The sequence below is a fragment of the Notechis scutatus genome, chromosome 15, assembly GCF_049901735.1.
Source record: "Notechis scutatus isolate UNSWTSFEM ecotype Mainland chromosome 15, rNotScu1.2, whole genome shotgun sequence".
NCBI classification, from domain to species: Eukaryota; Metazoa; Chordata; class Lepidosauria; order Squamata; family Elapidae; genus Notechis; species Notechis scutatus.
Window position 1 is genome coordinate 3,015,205 of NC_142023.1, and position 13,294 is coordinate 3,028,498.

At 46.4% G+C, this 13,294-nt stretch overlaps 1 protein-coding gene across 1 annotated transcript in view; it reads right to left on the bottom strand.

Annotated features, from left to right (window-relative positions):
• The window catches only part of PSMB7 (proteasome 20S subunit beta 7), a 36,070-nt gene extending 23,369 nt beyond the window's left edge, over nt 1–12,701 (bottom strand). The window contains exons 1-5 of the mRNA XM_087944031.1: nt 12,618–12,701; nt 11,485–11,578; nt 11,295–11,392; nt 9,623–9,767; nt 8,684–8,795 (exon numbers count right to left, since the gene is read on the bottom strand). Of these exons, the coding sequence (XP_087800157.1) occupies nt 8,684–8,795; nt 9,623–9,767; nt 11,295–11,392; nt 11,485–11,578; nt 12,618–12,688 (520 nt within the window). The 5' untranslated portion in view covers nt 12,689–12,701. The remainder of the gene's footprint in view (nt 1–8,683; nt 8,796–9,622; nt 9,768–11,294; nt 11,393–11,484; nt 11,579–12,617) is intronic.
• Nucleotides 12,702–13,294: the final 593 nt, after the last annotated feature.

Consider the following 13,294-nt stretch of genomic DNA (forward strand, 5'->3'; position numbering starts at 1 on the left):
TCCTTTTGAGAGACAACGGGATGAGCTTCCTCACCAAGAAACCTTCCTTGAATCCTTCCGTGCCCCTACATTAAACCCCTTCCTGAAATCTCTACAGCCCCTTGGGAAAAATCTCTTTTTGGAGGGAGAGCCACTTAAAGAGAACTGGATTTCCTCGTCCCCACCCCCTCAAAAACAAGGCAACCACCCTGCCCTCAAGCTCCCCGGAACCTCTTTACGGCAGTGTCCACGTGCTGGGGGGAAAGAGCCACCCCGCTCCTCCGATGTGTCTAATCCATCAGTGTCAAGAGCCCCTGACAAGGCACTTCTTCACCCGGCCTCATTGTTATTCAATTTTCGGCTCTTCCCCGATACGAGAATCCCCGTGCTCTCTGCAGACCCATTGATCGGCATCATTTTTCACTCGAGTTGCTGAATGAGAGGCCCCGGTCTCCTGGTGGCACTGGCTGTTTCCGCGGACAGCCGCTGCCAATGGAGGAAGGGGAGATTTATGAATATGGAACGACTTGGGAAGTGCCCAGAGACCAGGGCTGAGCGCCACCGGAGAGAGACTCTCGCTTTGCTTCCCGAGGCCCTCAAATCCAGACTTCCAAAGCCCCGTAATTTTATGCATGCATTTCATTACCGAGCTGTGGCCAGGAGCTTGGCTAGGCAAGCCCGCCATCGGGCCCGATCTTGCCTCGTTTGCTGAAATCTACATTTATCCTTTGTCAGCATAAAAACCCCTTAATTTGATGTTTTCACTCCTGGGTAAGCACCGAAGTAGGTTTTAAGCTCCGTTCCGAGAAAGGGCACGCCGCTCTCCTCGCCGAGGCATGGGGTTTGGATGCCCGTTCGCTCAGCCGACCTAGCGAGGGATAAGAACGCACGCTGGGCGCCTTGACGGTTTGCAAGCATGCGAAAGAAAGCAGGCAATTAGCATCCTGCTTCTCGGATGCTGGAAAATCATTAGCAGAGATCTGTACGTGTGGCATTTGGCGTCTCCTGGCACAGATGCCTGGTATGTCAAAGATTTTCAGGTTTACACAAAAGGCAATCCCTCTGAACCACCAACGGTGACCCTCACTGCCTCTGTGTCAACAAAAAATAAGTGTCTCCCACGCATCTACCAAGGATTTAAATAAAACACTTGTTGTGTAGTTGTGTAAATGTCTATGGGAGATTCTCAGTCATTCAAGTCCTGGTTGCCCTCAAAGGTGGTTTTTTTTTTTTTTTTCAGAAGGCAATTGGACTTGGTTTTTTCCTTGAAGATGTTTCGCTTCTCATCCAAGAAGCTTCTTCAGCTCTTCAGAAGGAAACTGGACTTGGTTTTCCCTTGAAGAGGTTTCGCTTCTCATCCAAGAAGCTTCTTCAGTTCTTCAGAAGGAAACTGGACTTGGTTTTTTCCTTGAAGAGGTTTCGCTTCTCATCCAAGAAGCTTCTTCAGTTCTTCAGAAGGAAACTGGACTTGGTTTTCCCTTGAAGAGGTTTCGCTTCTCATCCAAGAAGCTTCTTCAGTTCTTCAGAAGGAAACTGGACTTGGTTTTTTCCTTGAAGAGGTTTCGCTTCTCATCCAAGAAGCTTCTTCAGTTCTTCAGAAGGAAACTGGACTTGGTTTTTTCCTTGAAGAGGTTTCGCTTCTCATCCAAGAAGCTTCTTCAGTTCTTCAGAAGGAAACTGGACTTGGTTTTTTCCTTGAAGAGGTTTCGCTTCTCACCGGGAAGCTTCTTCAGTTCTTCAGAAGGAAACTGGACTTGGTTTTTTCCTTGAAGAGGTTTCGCTTCTCATCCAAGAAGCTTCTTCAGTTCTTCAGAAGGAAACTGGACTTGGTTTTTCCTTGAAGAGGTTTCGCTTCTCATCCAAGAAGCTTCTTCAGTTCTTCAGAAGGAAACTGGACTTGGTTTTTTCCTTGAAGAGGTTTCGCTTCTCATCCAAGAAGCTTCTTCAGTTCTTCAGAAGGAAACTGGACTTGGTTTTTTCCTTGAAGAGGTTTCGCTTCTCACCGGGAAGCTTCTTCAGTTCTTCAGAAGGAAACTGGACTTGGTTTTTCCTTGAAGAGGTTTCGCTTCTCATCCAAGAAGCTTCTTCAGTTCTTCAGAAGGAAACTGGACTTGGTTTTTTCCTTGAAGAGGTTTCGCTTCTCATCCAAGAAGCTTCTTCAGTTCTTCAGAAGGAAACTGGACTTGATTTTTTTTCCTTGAAGATGTTTTGCTTCTCACCCGGGAAGCTTCTTCAGTTCTCCAGCTCCTTGGATGAGAAGCAAAATGTCTTCAAGGAAAAAAACAAAGTCCAGTTGCCTTTTGAAAAACTGGGGGGGATAAAAAGCACATTTGGGACATTGGTTGTATATTTCAGCATATAACCTATCAGCACCCCAAGTCTAACAGCTGACAACAACAGTGTTAAGAAGATGGGAAGCAGCTTCCATTATTTTGCAGATATGAACCTGTTCCCCTCAGTTCTGGAACAACTTCTAGGGAGATGTCCTTTTAACAAAGAACCTGATGCATTTACTACCTAAATTTCCAATACTCTGAAGACACTAAAGGATGCTGGCTCTTTAAAGAAACCGATACCAAATCTGGGAATAGAAGGATTTTCCTGGCCAAACTCAACAACAAAGCTGAGATAACAAGACATTAATTTTGCTGTGAGATTGCTCTCTGCGGTACTGAATTTTCCGCAGATCCTGGAAATAAATAGCCAGGTTTCTCAATCAATGCCTGCAGACTTCTTTTCGGTTTCATGTTGTATGGATCACCCAAAGGCACTCTTCCCAGAGATTCTAAAACTCAAAGACCATTTGGGAACACAACAGCCTCCCGTTTTTTAAAACGAGCTGGGACGAGCTTTGGCGAATGCTTTCAAACGTCGTCTTTAAAAAGCAGCATTTTTCTTTTCCTCCTTGGGGAGTTTGAGTCAGCATTCCTCAAAACAAAACCAATGATCCACAACACCGTTCGAATCTAAACTCTTTAAACAAACTATACTTGTTTGGAGCAAAACCATAAAAGAGCAGCACGAATGCTTGGAAGCCTTTTCAAAAAATAGGTTTTTAAAAAATCAATAGACCTGGTCTCTTAAATGTTTTTTGCTTCAAAAAAAAAAAAAAAAAGGGACATTCTACATCATTTCCCAGAAGGTCAGCAATGAGCAAGGAATCTGAGAATCTGGAGGCAGAGGAGGAAAAAGTCCTTCCCAACCTGTAATTCTCCAGGAATTCTGGATCCATTTCAAGAATCCCCCATCAGGGCTGGGCTACAATGAATTAAGGCCGTCACTGGGATGGTTATCCTAGCTGATCTCAATCCCTTTTCCAGGTGCCATTCCATATTTTTTTTTAAGGCTTTAACCCAATATTTCTCAACTTCAGCAATTTTAAGATGTGTGGACTTCAACTCTCTGAATTCTTGTTGGCTGGGGAATTCTGGGAGTTGGAAGTCCACAGGCCTTAAAAGTTGGCTGAGATTGAAAAACCCTGCAGGGGACCACTGGTGGTCCGCGAGAAAATGTTGGTGGTCCGCAGAGAAATGTCACCCTCCCCCCAAAGCAATTAATCCAGGCTGCGCGGGAACACAAGGCTTGCATCGCTTGCATTGCGAACAACACAAGGTAGTGAGGGGAGGGGGGGAAGGACGGAGGGGAGGACTTGCCCCACTCGCCCCACGCGCCTGGCCTGGCCACCGGGCTGCTTCTTTCCGCTTCTTTCTTCTTCTGCTTTTGGCTGCACGCAAGGAAAGCAGCCAAAGTCTTCCTTTCTCTCCCCCAAACTCCGCCAGAAATGAGTCTTTGGAACCCTGCAAGGCCTCCTGCTCCAAGAGGCTGCAAAGACTCATTTCTGGTGGAGTTTGGGAGAGAGAGAGAAAGACTTCTGCTGCTTCTGCTGCTTTCCTTGCATGAAGCCAAAAGTCTCTCTCTCTCCCCCTGAGAACGGAGCTGGAGACGGCATCCTGCGATCCCAAATAAAGAACGATCGATCGGTAGGAAAACGGGGTGGGGAATTTTCCTGCAGATTTTTTTAGGGATTTTCCCAGGGTCTCTGGTCCACGGGATTTAAAAATATGAGTTTGGTGGTCCCTGAGGTCCAAAAGGTTGGCAACCTCTGGACTAGATGACCTCCAAGGTCCCTTTCCCAAATCTGTTATAGTGATCTTTGTCAAAAACAGCCACGCAGAGAGAGAGAGAGAGAGAGAGAGAGAGAGAGAGATGCACTAATATACATGGTCCTCAACTTACGACAATTGAGCCCAGAATTTCTATCGCTCAGTGAGATTATTTAGGTGAATTTGGCCCCGTTTTACGACCTTTCTTGCCACAGTTGTTATAGTGAATCACTGCAGTTGATAAGTTAAACAACACGGCTGGGAAGTGAATGTGGCATTCCCCCTTGGTTTGGCTTGTAAAAAGGTTGCAAAAGATGACCGTGTGAGCTCGGGGCACTGTAACCATCGTAAAGGTGAGTCAATTGCCAAGAGTCCTGAACTTTGATCATGTGATTTGGGGATGCCACAAGGTCGTAAGTGTGAAAACTGATCGTAAGACACTTTTTTCAGTGCCATTGTAACTTTGAACTGTCACTAAATGAACTGTTGTTAATCAAAGGCTAACTGTATGAAAATTATGAATAGATTAGAACAGAGAATTAGAATAGAGTAGAGTAGAACAGAACAGAACACAGAAGGGAACAGGAATAGAATAGAATAGGGGAAGAGTAGAGTAGCCTAGAGTAGAATAGTATAGGATAGAATAAGAATAGGAATAAGAATAAGAATAGAATAGGAATAGGAATAGGAATAGGAGTAGAGTAGAGTAGAGTAGAGCAGAATATGGAAGGGAATAGGAATAGAATAGAATAGGGGTAGGGGAAGTGTAGAGTAGAGTAGGATAGAATAGGAATAGAATCGAATAGGGATAGGGATAGGAAAGAATATTATGGAGTAGAGTAGAGTAGAATAGAATAGAATATGGAAGGGAACAGGAATAGAATAGAATAGGGGCAGGGGAAGAGTAGAGTAGAGTAGAGTAGAGTAGGATAGAACAGGAATAGGAATAGAATACAATAGAACAGAATACAATAGAACAGAACAGAATAGAATAGAATATGGAAGGGAATAGGAATAGGAATACAATAGAATATGTGTAGGGGAAGAGTAGAACAGAACAGAACAGAACACAGAAGGGAATAAGAATAGAATAGGGGAAGAGTAGAGTAGACTAGAATAGAATAGGATAGAATAGGAATAGAATAGGAATAGAATAGGAATAGAGCAGAGTAGAGTAGAATAGAATATGGAAGGAAATAGGAATAGAATAGGAGTAGGGGAAGAGTAGAGTGGGGGTAGGGGAAGAGTAAAGTAGAGTAGAATAGGAATAGAATAGAATAGGAATAGGAAAGAATATTATGGAATAGAGTAGAGTAGAGTAGAACCGAATATGGAAGGGAATAGGAATAGGAATACAATAGGGGTAGGGGAAGAGTAGAGTAGAACAGAACTTTATTACCACTTTAAATGTACACAAATCAGCATCCATTAAAATGAAATTCTGTTGCCTTCAGCTCTCAGGTGATAACCCTTATGCCTATACCCCTCCAACACACACACACATATATCACACAGAGAAACTTCACAGTCTAGCTTCAACGTTTATGTTGGCAAACTGGTTGGGGCCGGTAGATTTCGTCCTAGCAAAATCTGACTTTTGCACGTGTGACAGGGCGGGAAGTGAACACACCGACCCTGAAGACGTTCTGCTCAGATCTTACAAGACCTCACTTTTTCTTCCTTAAAGAGGAATAGAAAACAGAAGGAAAAGGGATTTGCACGGCTGGATGGAAAGAGGCAAAGGGACACAACGGGAGTTCCTAAGAGGAGGAGGAGAGGCTGGTGTCTTCCTGAGAATCCTCCTCAATGGTCTGTTTTCTTTTGCAAGGTTCAGGGAAGAATATTTGTTAAGATACTCGTGTTCCAGAGCAAACAAAACCAAATTAAAAAAAAAAAAAAGACCCCAGTGCCCAGCAGACAAGATTTTTGCTGTTTTAGTTCACTAATCACTCACTATGTACACTCGTCTCCCAGAAACACACAGACACACACACAGAACAAGGTAATTTATGGTTCAGTGGCTTAATAATTTATATGTTTCAGGGCAACATTTATAAATATTAATCCAATTTCATCTTTTATGTTAATGCGCATAAGAGGCGGGATAGAATATTACATCATAAATCCTATAATAGCATTTTTTTTTCAGAAACGAGGGGTGGTGGTGGTGGTGATGGAGAAAGATTTTTATGCACAGAATAAATAATGCAATATACATTTGTAGGGTAGCATGGCACCATCTATTGGCCTGAATATGGTCTCGCTCGATTCAACCTCAGATCCTCAGATGCCTGGGGTTCCCCCTTGATCCTCGACTTATGGCCACAACTGAGCCACAAAAATCTCGGTGGCTAAGCGAGACAAGTTGCTAAGTGAGTTTTGCCTTCCTTTTATGACCGTCCCTGCCACGGTTGTTCAGCGAATCTTTACCGTTGTTAAGGCTTACTTCATGGCCTTTGCTTGTCGGAAGGTCGCAAAAGGGGAAATCACATGACACACACACACACACACACACACCCAGAGGGATGCTGCACCTGAGTTTTGATCACATGGCCATGGGGGAGGCTGCAACGGTCATAAGTGTGGGAAAAACGGTCGTGAGTAGCCTTTTTTTTCCGGTGCCGTTGCAACTTTGAGTGGTCACACTAAACGAACTGTTGTAATTTGAGGACTGTCTGTATGGAAACTATTAGCACCCCGGTTTGGGCTGGTAGACTTTTTGTCCAAACAAAATCTGAGTTTTGCACAAGGCGATAGGTGGAAAATAGTCCATCATCCCATTAAAATTAAAATTAAAATGTGAAAATATTTACAGACCTCTCACATCCTGGACATAAACTGTTTCAACTCCAACCCTCAAAACGACGCTATAGAGCCCTGCACACCAGAACAACTAGACACAAGGGGAGTTTTTCCCAGAACGCCATCACTCTGCTAAACAAATAATTCCCTCAACACCGTCCAACTATTTGCAACGTCTGCACTACTGTTATTCTTCTCATCTTTCCTTTTACCTATTTCCTTTTCTACTTATGACTATAACCTGGTTGCTTGTATCTTTACAATTTATAATTGTTTTTGTTTCCTAGTATGATTTTGATTGCTTGTTTAATATCCTATGACTATCACTAAGTGTTGCATCTTAGGATTCTTGATGAATGTATTTATGACAATTATGATCATGATTTATCACTTACAGCTTTTATGTACACTGACAGCTTATGCATCGAAGACAAATTCCTTGGGTGCCCAATCACACTTGGCCAATAAAGAATTGAATTCTATTCTATTCTATTCTATTCTATTCTATTCTATTCTATTCTACTCTATTCTAATTCCATTCCTTATTCTATTCTATTCCATTCCATTCCTTTCTTCCTTATTCTATTCTTTCCTTATTCTATTCTATTCTGTTCTGTTCTATCCCTATTCTTCTTCTCTATCTTCTTCTCTATTACCTATCTCCTCCTACCTATGACTATAACCTTGTTGCTTGTATCTTTACGATTTATATTGTTTTCGTTTCCGAGTATGATTTGATTGCTTATTTAGTATCTTATGACTAAGTGTTGTATCTTATGATTCTTGATGAATGTATTTTACAAATTCCTTGTGTGTCCAATAACATTTGGCCAATAATCTATTCTATACTACCCTATCCTATTCCTTTCTATTCCTATTCCTATTCAATTCAATTCCATTATCCAATCATCATTAACTGGGATATATTATTTCTGATCATATTTCCGAGTTTTTTTCTGGCATTTTCTTGGTGCTCACTTGGGCAACGCTTTTTAAAGAAACGAAGGATAACCCAAAGGTGAGTTGAATTCGGGGATCCAAGCTCAGAGAAATACACAAGCAAATGGCTACATTTACCACCGTCTCTTGCATCCATTTAATTCAGTGGGGGGAAAAAGGCATTAAAAAGAAACTTCTCAGCTCAGGAATCTATGAAGGGCCCAATTAAGGAAATTGAAATGCTCTTCACATACAGGTAGTCCTCGAACTTACAACAGTTCATTTAGTGACCATTCAAACTTACATCGGCACTGAAAAAACAGTGACTCATGGTCAGTTTTTCCCCGCACTGATGACCATTGCAGCAGCATCCACAGGGTCACGTAATCAAAATTCAGCCGCTTGGCAACTGACTCATATTTATGACGGTAAGGCAGGTCATAAAATGGGGCAAAATTCACTTAGTAATTCTGAGTTATTGATAATTAACATGAATTTTGGGCCCAGTTGTGAGCGTAAGTGGAGACTACCTGTATTCTTTCACTTTCTCCTTAGGACTTAGGGCGTTTTTAGAGAGCTGGCCTACAATTTGTTTTGGTTTTTTTCCTCCCCTGGAAGATAAAACGACTCCTTTTTCAGAGGGAGGAGATCCCTCTTTGCAGCTTCTCCCTCCAATTCTTTTCAAGAGTCTCCAGAGGGGATCAAAGGCACCATTAAAGCAGCCAAGAATTTCGCTTTCTTTTTCTGCCCTATTAGCTGAATCATCGGAAGGGGGAGTGGAGGGAATTAAATGCTCTGGGTCCCCCACTAGTGGGCAGTGCAGACACCTCAACTGAGTTGTGTGCAAGAGTGCGACTCACCCATCGTGACGTACGGCAGCTTGTCGGTCGAGCCGTGAGGATAGATGCTGTAGAGGTGAGACCCAGTGACATCCACCCCACCGAGAACCAAAGCTGCACCAATGTATCCCTGGTACCTGGAGCGCAAGAAAATCAACAAAGAAACATCACAGCGGGGATACCTGCACCTCTATGCAACTGTCTGGTTCGGTTCTGCAACCCAACAGGGCAGACACAGACTTCAGAGGATAGTTAGGACTGCAGAAAAAAACAATGACTACCAACCTGCCTTCCATGGGGGACCTGTATACTGCACGAGTCAAAAAGAGGGCTGTGAAAATATCTACAGACCCCTCACATCCTAGACATAAACTGTTTCAACTCCTTCCCTCAAAACGACACTATAGAGACCTGCACACCAGAACAATGAGACACAAGGGGAGTTTCTTCCCCGAAGGCCATCATTCTGCTAAACAATTCCTCAAAACTGCCCAACTATTTACAAAGTCTGCACTACTATCACTATTAATCTTCTCATCACTCCTATCATCCATCCCCTCCCACTTGTGACTGTAGGACTGTAACTTTGTCGCTTGTATCCTTACGATTTATATGGACTGTTTCCTAGTATGATTTGATTGCTTATGGTACCCTATGACTATCATTAAGTGTCGTACCTGATTATTCTTGACTCTTGATGAATGTATCTTTTCTTTTATGTACAACTGAGAGCATTTGCATCAAGACAAATTCCTTGTGTGTCCAATCACACTTGGTCAATAACGAATTCTGTTCTGTTCTCTGTTCTATTCTCTGTTCTATTTTATTCTAATTTTCCTCCCCGCATAAATTGTGCTCAGTTGCCATCTTGAATGTTTTCACTCCTCCCTCCCTTCGCCTCTGAAAGGTGTGGAGGGAACCCTTCTCGCCCACTAACAATCCCACCCAGACAACAATGAGGTACCTGAAAAGCATCTGCTTCAGCATCCGATTGGCCGTCACAACTCTCGGAAGCCGGCCAGTCGAAAGGGAGTGAAGCTCCATGTTCGAAGAGATCATTTGGGTGGTCATTTCGGTGTCCGCAGCCGTTCCGGCCCCACAGCAGCTGCAAGAGTAAAACAGCATCTCTTGAGTCACTCTGAAACTGATCAGCCTCTTCCACTCCAAGGAACCTCACTGTCAGACCTGCCCAGCCTGGAAAGAAAGACCCTCGACTCCTTTTGAGTGAAGTGATAGGTTCTTTTATTAAAGGTTACTGGTGGCGGCAAAGCCACACTAGATCTAAGTTTCCCGCAGGAAAATTTACAATTTTTCCCCCTCATCCCAGCCCTCCCTGCGTGACCAGTTAATCTTCAGCCAACGAAGAGCCACATAGGAGAAGATAAGTTTTATATTATTTATTTGACTCACGCAGGTATTTCTCTCCCCCAACCCTGCCGGTCCCCCCTCCCATTTTTTTTTGGGGGGGGGGGCGGGGGGAGATTGCCAGCCCTAGACATGATGACGGAGTAACTCTCTCCTGCTTTCAATCCTTCCACTGAGAATGAGTGAGACCAACCAACCAGTGGAACAGCTTTTGCCTTCAGAAGTTGTGGGAGCTTCCTCCTTGGAAGCTTTCAAGAAGAGACTGGACTGCCATCTGTCAGAAATGGTGTAGGGTCTCCTGCTTGGGCGGAGTGGGGGGTTGGACTACATGACCTACAAGGTCCCTTCCAACTCTGTTAATCTATCTATCTAAGAGAGTAGTTTTGAGAATCCATGAGATGTTTGGGGCAGGGTGCGTGGCTTTGAATGCTGACACAAGATGGTTCCGTGCTTCTCTGGTCTTCATCAAGCTGTCATTTCCACACCCCCTTCCTATTTCCCACCACATCTCCATACATTATTGCCCATTTGTTCCCCCCCTCCATGCTCCCTCCCTCCTAACCTTTGATGTTAGGTACCTGTCAAGCCCAAAATTGACATATGCATAGCCATTTCATTTAGCTTTATTCTATATTCTTTTTCTTTCTTTCCCTGTGCTGGTTATGGGGGGACAAAAGCGGGCCCTGCTGAGACCTGGAGATTGAAGACACCAGGCAAACGTTGATTTACTTCTATTGGGGAAGGTGACTTTTGAGGGTTGCTTCTAATTTCCAATATTATGTGGTATAATTCCAGGTTGTGTCGGATCCAGAATTACAACAGACTTTGACAATTTGATCAGTGGTGGGATTCATTTTTTTTTTACTACTGGTTCTATGGGTGTGGCAGGGGAAGGATACTGTAAAATCTCCAATCAAAGGTGGTATTTGCCGGTTCTCCGAACTACTCAAAATTTCCGCTACCAGTTCTCCAGAACTGGTCAGAACCTTCTGAATACCCACCTCTGAATTTGATGCTTTCCTAAAGAAAAGAAATTGCTTTGGAAGATGGGACTTTGCTCTTTTTCTTTTTCAATGGGTTTCATCACTTGGGAACCTGACAGCGCCAAGCCGAAAATGGCAGAAGTGACACTCGCTTTACGTAACACCCAAGCGCATGCTGATTGCCACACAATTCACAATTCACGCGCATCTTCTCCTTCGACTAGGAGGCCCGATGCACAAACCCCAGCCCTTCCCCGCCTCGATTCGGGACCAAGCAGACTTACTAGATGTTGGGAGCGATGAAATGGATCTTGTCACAGTTCTTGTCGGCAACCACCATCCCTTCGGTGGCACGGGTGTCTGCGCCCAGCACGATACCATCCTGGGGGAGGGCGAGAAAGACGGGTTCAGGCTGCACCTTTGGCACGGAACCCCGAGGGCCATCTTCCTTGAGAGCCGCCACCTCGGCCTTACCTTGTACACCACGCCGGCAATGGTGGTGCCCGTCTTGCGAGCGGCAGGCAGCCGAAGACCCTTCTGGGCCCCGTCCGATTCCAGCTGGGCATTCCTGCAAGCGGAAGAGAAGCCAACATGAGAGGAGCCCCTGCCCGCATCCCCAGATCATGGATGGTGTAAGGATTAGAGGGATCAGAACGAACTTTTGAAAAGTAAATGAACTTTAGTGAAAAGGAAGACAGACGGTCCACCTTCCAAGCAGGATCTGATATCCTTCCAGGCATGCAGCTTAGATAAAGGGAGTTACAGCCCCTCCCCTTAGTCCGGTGTGGATTTCGTCAATACAAAGAAACAACATGTTAATTTGGTTTGTTGTTTTTTTCTGGGAATGCAGTTGAGATAAGATTCTTCTTCTTTTGAAGCTGGAATTTTTTATGGCCGCTTCTTCTCTTTCTCCAAGAGGTGACAAGTTTCCAGGCATGGGGGAGAGGTGGGCCCTCCAGCCCCCCAGTTGTAAAATCATGTGCAGGTTATACAAATTCAATACAAGAATTAGGATATTCAGGTTATATCGAAAAGGAATTACTTGTATCACCCCCCCCCCCTTCTTGACAGATGGATGGGGGGGTTTCCTTCACCCCCCTCCCCACCTGGGGCTGAAAAACAGGGTGCAACCCAAGGAGGGGCTGGTTTTGGAGGGGAGGGGAGATCCTCGCATCCCACCCACCCCAAACCAGGCTGCGATCCCGCCCCCCCATCTCCGCTGGCTGTCCAGAGGCGCCCCTTCTCTTCCGGGACTCCAACTCCCAGCATGCTTCAGCGTGGGACCCCAAGGGCCGGGGCTTCTGGGAGGAGTAGTTCCCAGCGGGCCCGGAGAAGCGCTGGCCCTGTCCGTCGCCGGGAACCGGCACAACCCGCCCGGGGAGCGGAAAAGGGGGGTTTCCCAGGACGGGAGGAAGCGGCAGCCGGGCGTCCGTTCCGCTCCGGGCCGGCTTGGCCCGCGCGGAGCCCGGCTCCTGAGTCACGGCCGCCTTGGCCGAGCCCGACGCGGCTTGAGGGGGCTCCGCCGCGGCCTCCTGGGCCCCTCCGGCTCCTCCGGCCGGCTTCCTCGGGCCTCCCCGCCCGGCTCCCCGCCGCTTCCCCGGCCTCACCGGGCGGTGTTGTGGAAGGAGAAGCCACCGGTCGCCGGCATCGAGGCCTCTTGCAGCGAGAGCGACGCCATCTTGGCCGGTTGTGGAGAAGGCGGAGGCGAGCGCGGGGCGGGGCCGCGCCCTTAGCCACGCCCCCTGGCCGCGGGAGGGCCACGCCCTCCGCTGCGCACGTGGCCCGGTTGGGGGTTAGAATGGAGGAGATTAAGCGCTGCGTGGAGGGCAAGGGGTCCATCATCCCCAGACGGAGCTGTGCAGGGCAAGGGGTCCATCATCCCCAGACGGAGCTGTGCAAGGCAAGGGGGTCCATCATCCCCAGCCGGAGCTGTGCAAGGCAAGGGATCCATCATCCCCAGCCGGAGCTGTGCAAGGCAAGGGGTCCATCATCTCCAGCCGGAGTTGTGCAGGGTAAGGGGTCCATCATCCCCAGCCGGAGCTGTGCAGGGCAAGGGGTCCATCATCCCCAACTGGAGCTGTGCAGGGCAAGGGATCCATCATCCCCAGCTGCAGCTGGGAGTGTCTCATAGCCTCCTATAGGGCCCATCATCCTCAGCTGGAACTGGGCTGTCCCACAGCCGGAGCTGTGCAGGGCAAGGGTCCATCATCCCCAGCTGGAGCTGTGCAGGGCAAGGGGTCCGTCATCCCCAGCCGGAGCTGTGCAGGGCAAGGGATCCATCATC